This window comes from Mandrillus leucophaeus, unplaced genomic scaffold (assembly GCF_000951045.1).
Source record: "Mandrillus leucophaeus isolate KB7577 unplaced genomic scaffold, Mleu.le_1.0 Scaffold154, whole genome shotgun sequence".
NCBI lineage: Eukaryota > Metazoa > Chordata > Mammalia > Primates > Cercopithecidae > Mandrillus > Mandrillus leucophaeus.
Genome location: NW_012101521.1, coordinates 1,453,791 through 1,469,013, shown reverse-complemented (window position 1 = coordinate 1,469,013; position 15,223 = coordinate 1,453,791). Strand labels below are relative to the sequence as shown.

Below are 15,223 nucleotides of genomic sequence, written 5' to 3'. Positions count from 1 at the left end.
CCATAAAGGAAAACATTATAAACTGGGTTACATTAAAATTAAGAACTTTGCTTATAAAAATAAACCATTAAGAGAGTGAAAAAGGCAAGTGACTGAGTGGAAGAAAACCCACATACCTTATGAAGGGCATGCATTTAGAATACATAAAGAACTACAGATCAATACAAAAGAGATGGATAACCAAAGAATAAAAATAATGGACAAAAGACTTTCTCAGACACTTCATTAAAGAGGATATTCGAATGAAGATATAAGCATATAGAAAGGTTTATTTACCAGGGATATGTGAGTGAAGACCAAAATTTGCAACTACTAACACCTATTAGAATAGCTAATTTTTTTAGTAACAAAACCAGGCGTTGGCAAGGATTTAGAGCAATCAGAACATTCATTCACTGATGATGGTTACATAAATTGGAATGACTGTTTTGACAGTATTTACCAAAGCTGAAAAAACACCTAGCAATTCTACTGCTGAGTATACGCCCAACAGAAATCTCTATATTCATGCAACAAAAGATGTGCATAAGATTGTTCACAGTAATACTACTCATAATCATGGGAAACCATAAACAACTTAATTGTCTATTAATAATAGAATTAATTATTACTCTATGTTCACACAATGGCATATTATTGACTACGGTTTCTCAGTGGTGGTATAATTGCCATTTTGGACCCAATAATTCTATGTGGCCTGTCCTGTGCATTGTAAGATATTTGGCAACATCGTTGAACTCTACCCATTAGATGCCAGTAGCATGAGACAGTCAAAAATGTCTCCAGACATTGCCAGTTGTCCCCTGTTGAGGTGGGTAGTGGTGCAGAAGTGCCTCCAGTTGAGAGCCACTGTTATAGACTATAGAGCAATGAAAATAAATGAATTACCGCTACATGCAACAGTGTGGAGGCATCTTGAAAACATAATATTGAAAGAAAGAGGCCAGACACAAAAGAGGACATATTGGATGCTTCCATTTACACAGTTCAAAAAGGGGCATATCTAATATACAGTGTTAGAAGTCAGGATGGTGGGTATCTTTGAGGAAGGAGGAGGTGATGGCTTGAATGGGCACAAGGAAGTTGTAGGGGCACTGTAATGGTCCAGTCTGGATTTTGTTAGTAATTACAAATGAACTAGGCATGACCAATTTTTTTGAAAATTTCCTTAAGACCCACTTTTCTGTAGATATATTTCAATGGCAAATTTGTTTAACAAAACCTTAGCTTAACAGAGAACCACAGATTTTAAAAGAGTGTTCTGAACCATCAATGATGTATCCAAATAGTTTTCTACAAACTTGCAGCTTAGGTGAGTCTCAAATTTTCTAAAAGGTCCACAGACCTACCATCCAAGACCTGGAGTTCCAGACAGGAAACAGGCTTCCTTCCTATAAATACTTGTCTAGGATTTGGGTCCTAAGGATAAATCCTGTGTCTACATTCAGACTTCACCTGGTTTCACTTGCTCAGGCCTTTGGTCCATGGTTAATGTGTTTGCATTGAATATTTCTGTGCATTCAGTTTCAACATCTTTTCCACTAATCTTCCTAATACTAATAAAACTGAAAATACTCCTAATGTCCTAGTAAGACATAAAACCATATTCATGAGAGGCCCATTCATTAAGTGTTTCCAGGATGGATTAAAATTATCCTGAGCTCCCAGTTTTAAGAATGCAGAGACCAGTAAATAAATGTATTATTTAAATAAGATTAGCATCAGATGCTTAACCCACTTTGGGAACGAGCTGTTTTTAAAGCTAAGTACCATTTATTCACATATCTATAATTAATGAACTAATTACAAACGAGTCTTATCTACTCATTTAAGCAGCCCTCACATGACCCATCTTTGGCTTCCTGTCTGTAGTAGAGTAATTGCCCTTCTTTGAAAGTAACACAACTTTTTTTTTTAAAGACAATACAGTGTAATTTAGACCTTTTTACTTATTCAAACCAGTCTTATCCCAAATAAAAACAAACAGGGGTGGTGGCAAGATCTGCATCTTTCTTTTTAAACCAAGAACTGCAAGCCAAAAGTTTGGGTCTGCAAATGTTTACAGAAAGCAAATTTTCCCCTGCAAAAAGGAAAAGTTGTAATGCCATCTTTTAGCCAAATGAAAAGCAGTTGTGTTAAATCGGCACCAAAGCAAATGATACATACAACAGTAATTAGCAAAGATTACACAGTAATTAAAATCACGATGATTATGTGAGTGAGAATAATTTATACAATAATCTCCATGCTCACATTGCAATATGGTACAAGTCCAATAGCAACAGTAGAAAGCCGGGGTTGGTAATAAATTCAAAGCACAGCATTACTAATTATGTGGTGATGGATTGGCCATTGAAATTTAGGGATAAATAAAGTCTCTGATCAGGATACACCATTTTAGTTGGATTTCCCAAGGTTACTGAATGGGGACCCCAAACACTCGAATACGTTTCCTTCCTCCCTACCATTCTTTGTCTTCATAGTCTTGCCCATTCCTGTAGTTCAGCCTCCCCATTGGCGGAAAACATTTTCTATGCTTATAGTTTTCATCTACCAAGTTTCATTCTCCTGCTTCAGGTAAGGCCCTTCATTGTCCTTTGGGGAACCCCTCCTCCCTTACTGTTCTCATGGTTTGGTGGGAATTTCCAAGGGCCAGGTGAAAGACTGACTTAGGTCAAAGGTAAGAGGCTCCTTCAGTCCCCTTGTCCATTATGACTGGTTCAGGCTCACTCAGGCTTGCATTTTTTGTGAAACTGTGAAGAAGAGAGAAGCTCTCTTTACTACTGGACTCAGAATGGTGCAGGCATGAATCTGGAGCTGTTGGCCGCCATCTTGTTGCCTCAGAAAGAAACCAACATAGAAGACAGCAGAGCAGAGAGGTTGGTGGGGAACCAAATCCCCATGTTCATTTTTTAATTCCTGGATCTAGCAATGCCTGAAGCTAAATTTTCCTTTTTGGTTTCCCAGCTACAGGAAACAATCAATGTTCCTTCTTACTCTAGCCAGGTTGATGTTTTACGTCACCTACACTCATAAGGATCCTAACATTATGCAGAGGTTTCTCGGTTCCTCCTTAGGGTTCCAGGTCAGAGTTTAAAAAGCTTCTGGACAATTCTCTTTGGATGTCCCCAAACACACGAAATTTAACATACTTAAAAGTGAGCTCACCGAAACTCCACTTTCATTGCCAAGAGGTTTTCTGTTGTGTTCATGGATTTCTGCTGTGAGTTTAGCCCACTTTTGCAATCTCTGGCATGTGGAGCACCCAGTCATAGTTTTCCCTAGTCCTGCCTGTCAGCATCCATGCCTCTGCACAGCAGCGTCGCCTGGCCTGCTCTGGGATGAAGGACAGAGGATGGAAGGGAGTTTCTGCTTATTAAACACCAACGTGGTGGCAGGCCTTCCACTGGGTACTCTAGAGTGCTAATTTGCTTTGGTTGTTAATTCTTTGGCTCTGCAAAGGGAACATTATTCAAGCCTATTTAATGGTGGAGGGGCTGAGACTTGGAGACTGTAACTTGCTCATAGTCAGGAACTAGTAAAGGAGAGGTTGTATTAGAAAACAGATCTACCCTTTACATTCTTGGAGTGTGTTTTTCAGGCCCACTGGTCAGGCCCTGTTGAACTCTCTGAGCCCACCACCCACCACATGCTTCTGCCCTCCACCTGCACTCTGAGGGCCTGAACCCCAGACCTTCTGTTCTCATTATAATTCATCAATTCTGCTTCATGTTTCCAATAACTTGTTCTGCGATAGGAGACAGTTAATGTGTTTGGCAAATCTATCAGGGGTTCTTGATATTGTCTGTTTCATTGCCCTGATGAGAAGCCATCTTACTTCAATCCACTGGGCACTTATCTGTTCAATGAGTATTTATTGAGTACCTACTATGTGACAGGCACTGTACTAGGTGCTGAGGTTCAAGAAGGACAAAGACAAGGGTTATGTCCTTAAGAAGCTCACAGCCTAATGAAGGGGACAGACACCTTGCCAAGATTATATCTACATAATATGGACAATGCTATGGGAGAGGGAGATTTGAGTTCTGTGAGATAACAGTAGAGGGGCACCTGACCCACCAGGAGATCGGGGAGGCTCTTGTGGCAGGCAATGCATGAGCTGAGTCTTGAAGGATGATTAAGAGGAGACAAGAAACATGGGAAGGGTGTTTCAGTCGGAGGGAATATCACAGACAAAGGACTAGAGTTACGAACTAGCATAGTACATGCAGAAGAGCTACAAACTATTTGGGGTACAAATTGTGACGAAAAGGAGGGAAATAAGATCAGCAAAGTAGGCAAGACCTATATCATGAAGCGCCATGTAAGTCAGGCTAAGGCATTTGACTCCTACCTTGTAAGGCAGAGGTCAGCAAAGATCTTCTGTAAAGGGCCAGATGGCAAATATTTTTGGCTTTGTGCATTATACGGTCTCTGTTGCAACTCATCAATTCTGCCACTGCAGTGAAAACACAGCCATGGTCAATATGTTTTTTCAAAAAACCATAAGCATGGCTGTGATCCAATAAAACTTTATTTACCAAAACAGGGCAAGGGCCAGATTTGGCCTGTGGACAGGAGTCTGCTGACCCCTACTATAGGCAATGAGGAGCCACTGAAACCAGATTTTCCTTTTAGAGGAATCACACCGGCTAAAGTATAGAGGATGAACTAAAGGAGGGTGGTTTTGAAAGGTCTTTGCCAGAGTCTAGGAGCAAAATTATGGTAGCTTGACTTAAAGGTGTTGGCAGTGGGGGATGGAGAGAAGTAGAAAGAGTATTTGTTTGGGTGGGGGGTAGAATACAAGACTTAGGGATTCGTTGAATATGGGGATGACAGAGGGGAATGATAACCTAAGATAATAAGGGCTCCAGCACGGGGTGCTTTATGAATGACAGAACCACTCAATGATCCTGATAACACAGGGCTGGTGGGGCGGGATGAGTTTCCTCTTGGACATGCTGAGTTAAAACATCAGGGAGATACTTGGTTGGTGATCAACGTAGACAATAAGATAAGATACATAAATTTAAAACTTGGGAGAATATAAAGGCTGTTCGTCTGTATTTGGGGGTCACCTGCTGACAGCTGCAGAGCCAACATCACAAAAGGAGAATCGCCTGCTATCAGGTGGAGAGCGAAACAGCCAGGTGAGGGCACTAACCTGTGAACCCTGGCATTTGGAGATAAAGTCCAGGCAAAGACCGGGGAAGAGACGTTTGAGGAGCACCAAGGAACAGAAATCTTGTCAAGGTCAAGCAGATAGAGTTCCAAGAAATGTTCAACAGTGGGGAAAAGTCCAGGAAAATATAAAGACTAGAGAATATCCCCTGATTTGTGTCTTTGGAAGCTGCTGACACAGTGAGAAAGGTTTCAGTGGAGTGGCAGGGCAGTCTCTGGGCTGCAGCAAATTAAGGCGTAAATGTGGAGTAAGTGAAGATAGTACCTGTTGACAACATGTCTGAGAAGCTCGAATCAAAAGGAAGGAAAAGCAATAACTCAATGGGACAGCAGGGTGATGGACAAGGACATGGTTAGGATGGGGAGGACCTCAGGTGTTTATAACCTCTGGGGGAAGAAGTAAAACAAGGAAAGTTGAGGACACAGGAGACAGAGGTGACACTAGATGAATCACAGTGTTTTAGGGGAAAGAAGACCTGGATCCCCATTAGCTTCAGACAGGACAGGATTGGACCTCATCTTCTGAGACCAGAGGGAAGACGGGGGCAGATAGAGATGAATGCATACACATCACCGCAGAAGTTAAAGCCATTATTATTTTACTTTGAATGAAACAGGAGAGGAGGTGCCTTCTGAGAGTGATGGGGAGAGATCACGAGGAAGTCGGGATGATTTGGAATAATTGCCCAGGAAATGAGAACAGCAACTGCCCAATGACAAGACATTGGCAGTCTCTACAGCTAGCTAGGTCGTCATGCCTGTCAGCATGTGGACCTTGCAGAACAGGGTGAGTGACCATGGCTGGGGTTTTATTGGGCTTGGGGTGAGGATCTAGAAAGAAATGGGGCTTAGACCCTGCTCAGGAAGCCCAATGTATTGTAAGGGTAAGAAGAAGTTGGGAGAGCCTCACTGCCCTCGCACTCTCGTCCACAGAGCGGTGGAAGGAGGGCGAGAAGGAGAGGCCAGGCACACAGCAGGGACTAACATGAGCATGCCAGCCCCTGGACAGCCCAGGCACCACTTGCGGCCAGATGTTAAGAGAAACTCCTGAACAAAGTGTGACTGCCACCACCCAGCCCATAAACCCCCTCTCTGTGGCCACAAAGGTAATTTAGTGTCTTCGTCTCCAGAAGCGCTTGCATTTATCAGTGGCAGCAGCGCGATTCCTGGGCTGTAAATCATAACGCTTTAGGTGTATTTCTCTTGAGTTGATATCCCCTTATAAATAATGTGGGGAATGCTTTTATTTTGTTGGCAGAAGACTGTTTTCTCCCTCTCTTCTGTTTTTAGAGTGACCTTCTTTCTCAGTCAAATGGGATATATCCAAGAGGCTCATTTATTGGGTCTTCCCACGCACCAGGTAATATGGGAGCAGGTATAAATAGGAGTCCTGTTCTCTGCTATGATACAGATGATACAGTCTCCTAGCAGAAAGGACACTCATATCTATTAGAGTTAAAATGCAAATGCCCTTTGATCCAGAGAATCGTTTACCCATGTTTATAAGGATGTGCGTTTTTCAAAGCTTGACAAATTAATAGCAAATATCTGGAAAGCACCTAAAAGTGAAATAAGGACACTATAGTTAAATAAAGCATGGCAGCTTGTGCAGGAATTATAAAGAATGAGATGGACTTAGGCATACTGGTAAGGAAAGATCTCTAAGGTGTACTGTTGAGGGAAAGAAGTAAATTGTAAAAATTTACAAAAAGCATAACACATAATTATATAATTTATGTTTTTTAAAATCCCACAAATATGCTACATATTTGCTACAAGTACATGTATATGTTTATGATATATACATATAGAAAGAGATATAGAAGGATATACACCAAACTGAAGATGATGAATCCTTCTGAGAAGGAAGCGTAAGACTGCAGTGGTAGCAAACAGGATTTTAGCCTTCTGATATATTTTAAGTTCTTTAAAAGAGGAAGTATTCATAGATTGCTTGTGCAATTAAAAAGAGCTAGAAGTCAAGACAGCTGTACTCTGGGTCAGTTCATACTATAAATTTGGATAAGATATTTCCTCTGCAGACCTCAGGTTTTCCCATCTATATACTGAGGAAGTTGGGCTGGACAATCCCAGTGGTCCTTTGCAACTCAGAATGTCTCGAGTCTTCGAACTGTAAACATATTCAAAGGAAGGGGTTCAAAATTTTTAGGGCTCAATGCCACAGGATCTGGCACTCAGTAGACACTTTGTCTTGGCTGAACACTGAAGGTTGAATAATAATCCTTAGGCAGTTTTAGTATTAATAAACAGAGGTCAGACTTTTCCAGTAAACTTTACCAGGTGAGTGATCTACCTCCTGGATGAATGTCAGAGAGCTGTGGTAGTGTGGCAAATAAAATAGAAGCTTTGGAGGGATTCCAACCTAGGTTCAAATTCTGGCTCTTCTACTTACCTACTTTGTGCTACTGAGTGAACTACCAACCCTCTCTGCACCACAATCAGTGCTGAGCTGTGACAAACCACAGTTAATATTTCTGCTCCAGCTTTGATGCTGTGGTCAGTTATTTATTCATCAAACACTTATGGAGCACCAACTGTGAGCCAACCCTGGGGATGTGGCCATGAGGAAGACAGACAAGAAATCCCTTCTTACAGATGTGTAAGTATCTCCCTTGCCTCCTTCCCTCTCCCTGTTCTTGGTGCAAGCACTATTTACTCCGAACAGCAGCTGAACATGCCCAAGGATGTGGAAGGGGAAAGGGAAGAGAAAAGGGAAAGAGACTCTGGATGGGCTCTCTGGGAGATGCTGAAGACCAACCCACCTTGCCTGAGGGCCCGCTGCAGGAGCTGTAAGACTATCTATGCATGGATCAGTTGCTCCCCCTTCTCTGAGTCTCAGATTTCTCTTCCGTAACATGAAGATAGACAGTGAAGTCTACCTCCTGGGATTCCTCTGGGCATCAAATAGTTGCTAATGCTGATTCAAATGGCTAATGTTTCTAGCTCTTTCTAGGTGCCAGGCTCCGAGTAGAGAGTGGCTTGTGCATCACCACATTGCCCCTGACAACAATCACGATTTACTCAGGAGGAAACATGAACAGAGAAGTTAAGCAGCTTGCCCAAAATCTCACAGCTGCAGATAAGCAAATAAAGAATTGGAATATTATTTTTTAATCTATGTCCGGGTCCATACATAGTAAGCATTTTGAAATGTTTATTGAAAGTTATCTGTACTGCTTTGTCTTGTTGTTCCAAAAAGTTTACTTGAAAAACTATATGTTATGTACGTTTTCCTATAAATTACGGTTTCTAATCCAGTGCTAGAGAATTCAGTGAATTTGGAAGCAGCCAGAACACTGATTAAAGATGAATCTCTGTATAGAATAACAATTCTAAAACTTTTCAACGGGCCATTACAATGCAAAAAGTGCCTACTTTTTGTTATTTGACAATCATCAATAATATCTTAAACATTTATAGCAAATGAAAAAAAAAAAGAATTGGAATCTAGCTCTGACTTGAGATCCTGCACCAAAACCATCATACCTCTCCCATTCAAACAGGTGCCAAACAGCTTAGATGAGGCTACGATTCATGGGTTAGGATCCTTATCATCCATCCTAACATGATTATAATTATGAAACTTGGTTATAATGTTAATGAGCATTCTTCTCTGGCTGCCTCCAATTCTCCTGCTGCCACTGGCAGACAGGCTAAAGCAAAGGTATTTAGTTTTCAGAAGAGATAAAGTCCTCATAGTTTGGGGTTCACAGAGGACACAATTCCCTTCTTCATACAGGCCTTTGTTTTTAATTAAGAGCAGTAATCAGATAATCTTGCTTTAATTAGCTCCCCAGAAGCACCCCATTCTTGGAGCCTTTCTTTGATATTTTCTGCATTAAGTCTTTCAGCCTAAGACCATCCTGCAGACATGCACCAGACATTTGCCATTTGCCAAATATGCCCAGAAGGTTAGCATAAACTCCCACTCCCTTCTTTTTTGTAAAGACAACCCCTGCGTCAAAGCAAACACGTCTTTGAGTCAGGAAGGGGTTTGTCTAGGTTTGCTCTGTGAATCTGTGATTTTTCCAGTCTTATCACATTGGTCCTTCTGTTCACAAAAGCTGTGTGCATTTCATCTTAATTATGCATCTCTTAATCATCATTTCTGACTTATGGCCATTAACTCCTAATTACAAGAGGGCCACCCTTGAAAAGGGAAACCAAATGAGCTCAGAGAAATGGAGCTGAAAAGCAAGAGGGAAGATGGATGACAGAAGTTGTGCAACTAAGGGTGAATCCAAAGGCCCATTTATTGAAGGTGGTTATTGTTGGCACTTCTGTAGATTTGCGATGCTTCCATATCAGGCCACATCTGAATTCATCCCTTTCTGTGGTAAGGAAATTATAAAATTAAAAATAAAGGTAAAATTCAAATAAAGCTAAAATCTCCAGATGATAAATCCTCTGGCCCAACTTCTTTATGATGACTCTCCATTTTAAAAAAAACTTAAGTGAATATGTTTCTTAAAAATTTTTTGAACCTGTAATTACCCATAAATGGAAAAAAGAGTATGACGTGCCTTAAGTAGAAGGCAACTATAACAACTGTTGCTATTTTTTTAAATGTTCACCCTGTGCTATTTTAAAATCTGGAAAACCAAGCTCTGGAGAGGACTGCATTAAGTCCTCATTGCTTCAACCATTTGGATCAGCAAATAAAATTATATTCCATGTTTTGCAGATGGGGAAGTAGAGGCTCAGAGAGGGTAAGGGATCTGCCTAAAGTCACAAAGCTATGTGGCAGAGTTATACCTCAGACTTTCAGGACCGTGCTTGTTCTTGCCTATGCCAGAGACAATGAAAGACTTGAACAACAACTTTCAAAGTCTGAGATTCTTCAAGCTATTGGCCATCCAGAGGCAGCAGGGAGATACTCTTACCTGGGGCTGAGGATGCGGCTGCTGGTGGCTGACTGTCGAGAAGGAGTCCTCACAGTATCTGTGGCCATGGACAGAGTACAACTCAACCAGGACTGCAGGCTGCCCTCTGGCTGGGAGCTGAGGATGGAGACGTTATCCCTAGAATAAGATTGCAGGACACCGTCAGCACGATGACAACCACAGTAACAGCAATAATTAGATATTCGCCCATAGCATAAGCCAGGCATTGTGCTAAGTGATATACCTGCATAACCTCATTCACCATCCCAGAGAGGTAGGAGCCAGTGCTGCCAGAGTTACACAGATGGAATTACTGGGATTTGGAGAGGCCAATTTGGGTCTTGGCCAAGTTCGCCCAGCTAGTTAATGATGAAATTGGGATGCAAACCCTGTTCCTTTTTATTCCAATGCCCATGCTATTAATCATGGCCCTCTTCCTTGGGAAGATACACACTCCAATACAAATGTTGAGGTCTCTCCAATTTAGGAGTAAAGTTTGGCATTGATCTTGATATGTTCAAGGAATATATCAAGTGTGAAGGTCTTAACTCCTTCCTTACCTTAGCTAGATCATCTTTATAAACAGGGACTCTACTTTTATGTCCCCTGATTCTGAAAGTGGCACAGACAGAGAGGGGGTCCTCATAGGTTCTCAATGAGACCACGTAAGTTGATATACTCACTCGACATTATGTATATGTGTGTGTATATGTATGTGTGTATATTTGTATATTAATATTTATATGTGTGCATGTGTGTGTATATATATTGTAATATATATAGCTTTTTTAATAGGATGCTCCTTGTATGCCAAGCACCAGGGAGCTGAACACATGAACTTAACATTGACCCTGTCCTCAAGACCCCATCTCTATAAATAACCATAAATTTTTTTTAATTATTAATATTTTATAGAGGGACAGACAGTAGGTTTTACTAGAACCTGCCCTCCGTCTCTACAAAGCGTTCATAATGGTAGGTTCTAATAAAACCTACCCTCTATGCCTCTATAAAGCATTAATAATTTTTTCTTTCAAAGAGGGAGCCTTGATTTGCTTCGTGGAGGCCTAAAGAAAGACATCAAGTTGTGAAAGTTGAGCTCCATCTTCTCTGAAGGTTAGCATTTGGCTATGCAGGGATGGAAGAATGGAATTTTGGGTGGAAGGAATTATACGCACATAGGTACGGAGGTCATAATGGTTGGGGCATAAACAATATGGAAACCAGAAATCACAGTTAGAGGGGAAAGTAAGGGTCTGAATGTGCAGAATACAAACGTCAGTGTAAAAAGTCTATTCTGGGGCAATAGGGAGCCATTGAAGGTGTTTGAGGACCGTGGCATGAGGAGGCACAGGCTTCTTTCTGTCTAAAAGAACTAGGGCAGTTCAATACTATGTCCCTAGTGCTGTATGTTGTGACCATGAAGGCATTAGTCTCATGGGCATCACTGATAATTCTCTAAGTGCACATGGATGTTCCCTCTGCAAACTGGACAGAGAGAGCCAGGGGCTCACCCTTGTGAGCTGCTCGGTTCTACTTGGGGTTAACTTACATCTCTTTTTTGCCACTGCTGCCACAATCCACTGCCGTCTGGACACTAGTAAGAGGCAGAAGAAAGAGTGTGTTATCCTCGTGCTGCCAGGAGCTTGGGAACATGGTTACTGATGTTAGACAGACATGAGTGTGAATCCCACTTCCAACCTTTGCCCCTGTGTGATCTCAGGGCAGTCACTTGCCTTCCCTGAGCTTCCTTTCTTCCTTCTTAAAATGTGGCAAACAATGGGGGCTCTGCTGTGGAGCAGAGTAAGTGAGATAACCCTTGTAAAGATCTCAGCATGGTTCCTGGCAAATAGATAGTGCTAATTAAGTGGTAGCAACCATTACCGCTACTCTTGTTTTAGTACAACTAGTACTGCTGTTATTAATAGCATTGTTATTGCTAACAAGCCAGGCATTTGCTGTACGTTCTTTGTGAGTGCTAGCAAATCAGACATGGAGCAGGGCAGCTTCCCGGGGCATTGTGGGAAACTCCAATACTAATTACGATGGTAGCTATTCTTTAGAGAGCATCCCTCCATTCAACAAATATGCTACCCACACAATCTCATCTACTTCCCCCATGCGTCTCCATTTTAGAGATTAGGAACCTGACACACTTGTCTAAGTCACACAGCTTTTGATCCCAGGCCTGTTAAGCTCATGCTCCTAACCAGCGTGTAGTTGTTCAGTGGGTGGGTGCAGACAGCCAAACCACAAACCTCAGACACCTAGGACACCATTTTAATCTGGATCGTCACACTGGGGCTTCTCAGTATTCTCTGTTGTAATCTGGACAATTCCTCTTTTAGAAGATCTAGCTGTTTCCTCTATGAGATGCACCTGCTGCTGCTTGGCTCCCATCCTCAAGAGCCTGTCACCCTGGGGGTTTCTGTTTACATGCATTTGTTCCCACCAGGCAGTGACCAACACCCCTTCTGGACCAAGAACAAGTGTTATTCATCCTTCAGCCCCAAAGCTCAGCCAGACCAGAAGTTCTCAGACAATGCTTGGTGAATCCAACAGAAGAAAAGTCAGTAAACAACAGCCATGGGCCAATTCTAGCCTCCCATCTATTTTTATAAATAGAGATTTTTGTCTGTGATTGTTTTTGCACCATAATGGTAGTGCAACAAAGACAATATGGCAGGAAAAGGCTAAATATTTACTATCTGGTCCTTTGAAGAAAAGGACTCTACAACGGAACAAAAGCAGCTTTTGTGAATGGCCTTGTGGGAGGCAGAATAATGGCCCCCAGAGATGTTCACAATCTAATCCCCAAAATAAGGGAATATGTTTCCATACAGGGAAAAAGTTTTATTGGAACACAGTCACCTATTCACTTACATTTTGAGTACTTCCTCACCTATTTTGACTAAACACCAATCTTTACTTGAATCCAGCACTCAGGAAAGTCTTTATTGCCCAATAGCTAATTAAAGCACACACTGGTGTTAGTTCTTGTTCGCTATTTACCCTGGCTGACTCCATGAGTACTAGCCTCCTGGGTGGACTCGGCATTCAGATTTACCCTCTTCCAAAGGGCTCTTCCCCAGTACTAGAGACCCATTAACTTCATGATGTCTAACCATGCTGGGCATCTTCTCATCTCCTCACTCTTCTGCATGCTCCTGCTCTCTGACCCACTCTGTCCGTATAGGGGGCTGCTCTGTATGGACAACATCAATGGGTTCCCTATCCCATCAATGGATTCCCTATCCCATCAATGGGTTCCCTATCCCATCAGTGGCTTCCCTATCCCATCAATGGGTTCCCTATCCCATCAATGGCTTCCCTATCCCATCAATGCGTTCCCTATCCCATGGCTTTCTCTTGGACTCAGCCAATAGGGAATGCAGCTGACAGTTCACAGGAAGGAGGGAAGAGAGGGAAGCTGAAGTACTTATTGTCCTGGATTTCTGAATTTTTCTCTACTGCCTATCCTTGTGTTGGCTGCAGCTCTCAACCAAAGGCCAGAGCTCCTCCTATCAGGCCTCTCTCTCACTCTCTTTCTTTCTGGATTCCAGCAATTGCACCCTCTTCTTCTCCCTTCAGACCTTGCAGGAGTTACTGCTCTCAGTTGCTGCTATTCCCTAGGTGCTGCACCATCTATAGCTTGGGGCTTCCTCACACCTTTGTAAATAGTCCTTTTGTTAAGCTCTCTTCATTTAGAGTTTGTATTTCAGTTTCCACCAGACTCTATTACAATAGCTAATCTCAATGCTTTTTCTACCTTAACAGGAAGATCTGCATTTACTAGGCCAATAGTTTACATGACAAAGAAGCAGACAGCAGGCATGACCCAACATTGCACTGCTAACTACTGTTACACCCTTAATCACAGTGTCACAATGTTGGGGGGAAGAAAAAGCAGTGAAGAACCTAAGAGGCAATCTTATAAGAGCCTAAGATTATCAGCAATCATTACTAGCCCCTCCTAAGCTTCTGATCTGGGAAAGAACTAGCCACAAAAACAAATTTAAAAAAAGAAAGTATAGCTGCTTATGAATCCTACATTTTTATAGTATCTGGACACTGGTAGCTTTTGCCCGTGAACCTGTTTCGCTAAATTTGCATAGAATATCGAAGGCTGAAGTCAAGACCCACCAGGTGGTCTGTTTGTTCATTCATGATGAAATACTGTCCATACCAAGACTGGTATCTGACCTGGAACACATGTTTCCTACCATTTGAGCTGGTCTCCAAAAAAATGAGAGTATGTTTAAAATAAGGAGGCTGAATTAAGAGCTTCTGGGAACTAAGGCTCACATTTATTGTATGAACAAATGCCAAAGGCACCTAATGCCTTTATCGTGAGATGATCTCCAATGAAGTCTTCGGGACAGGAGATTAAAAAAAAAAAGGCTTTCAGGCAGAAGCAGTGGAGAGTTTTGTACTGTCTGCTCCTGAGAAGCATTAAACCACATGGGCAGAACTCACTGCCATGTTGACTGCCTGTAAGTCACAGGTTACTGGTCCTGGAAAGTACTTGAGTTTGTACACCATGGTGCATGGAGCCCTCGAGCTCTGGGAGACACCATGAAAAGTGCGGGTACCAAGGGGTTAAGAAGAGAGACCTAGGAGGAAGGATTAGCCCCAAACCTTCCCCTCTCGCTCCAATCAGAAGATGGCTGCACTCCATCCTAAGCTAGAATTTTGTACATGAGTTTGCTTTGGTATAAAAAAGGAATTCTACAATAAGGAGGGAGTTTGAAACCCACTGGTCCTTTTACCATGTGAAGAAAGAGTCTCTGGGCTACAAGCTCCATGAGGCAAGTCCATGTCTGCTTGTTCCCTACTGTACCCTGTGTCCCAATACAGAGGGTGTCCATTCATTGTTTTCTGCTGAGTGGGCACAGGCCCAAAGGACAGATGACCTGTCCATGGTCCTGATTTATTTGGCAGTACAGCTGTCTGGGACCTTCATCTGACATGAGGTCAGTGGTTCTTTCTCTCCCCTTGGTGCAAGTGGCTTTTCAAAAAAAGAACTTGCCCAGGCATGGTGGCTCATGCCTGTAATCCCAGCACTTTGGGAAGTGGAGGCGGGTGCCTCACGAGGTCAGGAGTTCAAGACCAACCTGGGGAATATGGTGAAACCCTGT

At 42.3% G+C, this 15,223-nt stretch overlaps 1 protein-coding gene across 1 annotated transcript in view; it reads right to left on the bottom strand.

Annotated features, from left to right (window-relative positions):
* The window catches only part of MYO18B (myosin XVIIIB), a 316,623-nt gene that overhangs the window by 16,129 nt on the left and 285,271 nt on the right, over positions 1-15,223 (bottom strand). The window contains exons 40-41 of the mRNA XM_011975366.1: positions 11,638-11,682; positions 10,086-10,223 (exon numbers count right to left, since the gene is read on the bottom strand). Coding sequence (XP_011830756.1) covers positions 10,086-10,223; positions 11,638-11,682 — 183 coding nt within the window. The remainder of the gene's footprint in view (positions 1-10,085; positions 10,224-11,637; positions 11,683-15,223) is intronic.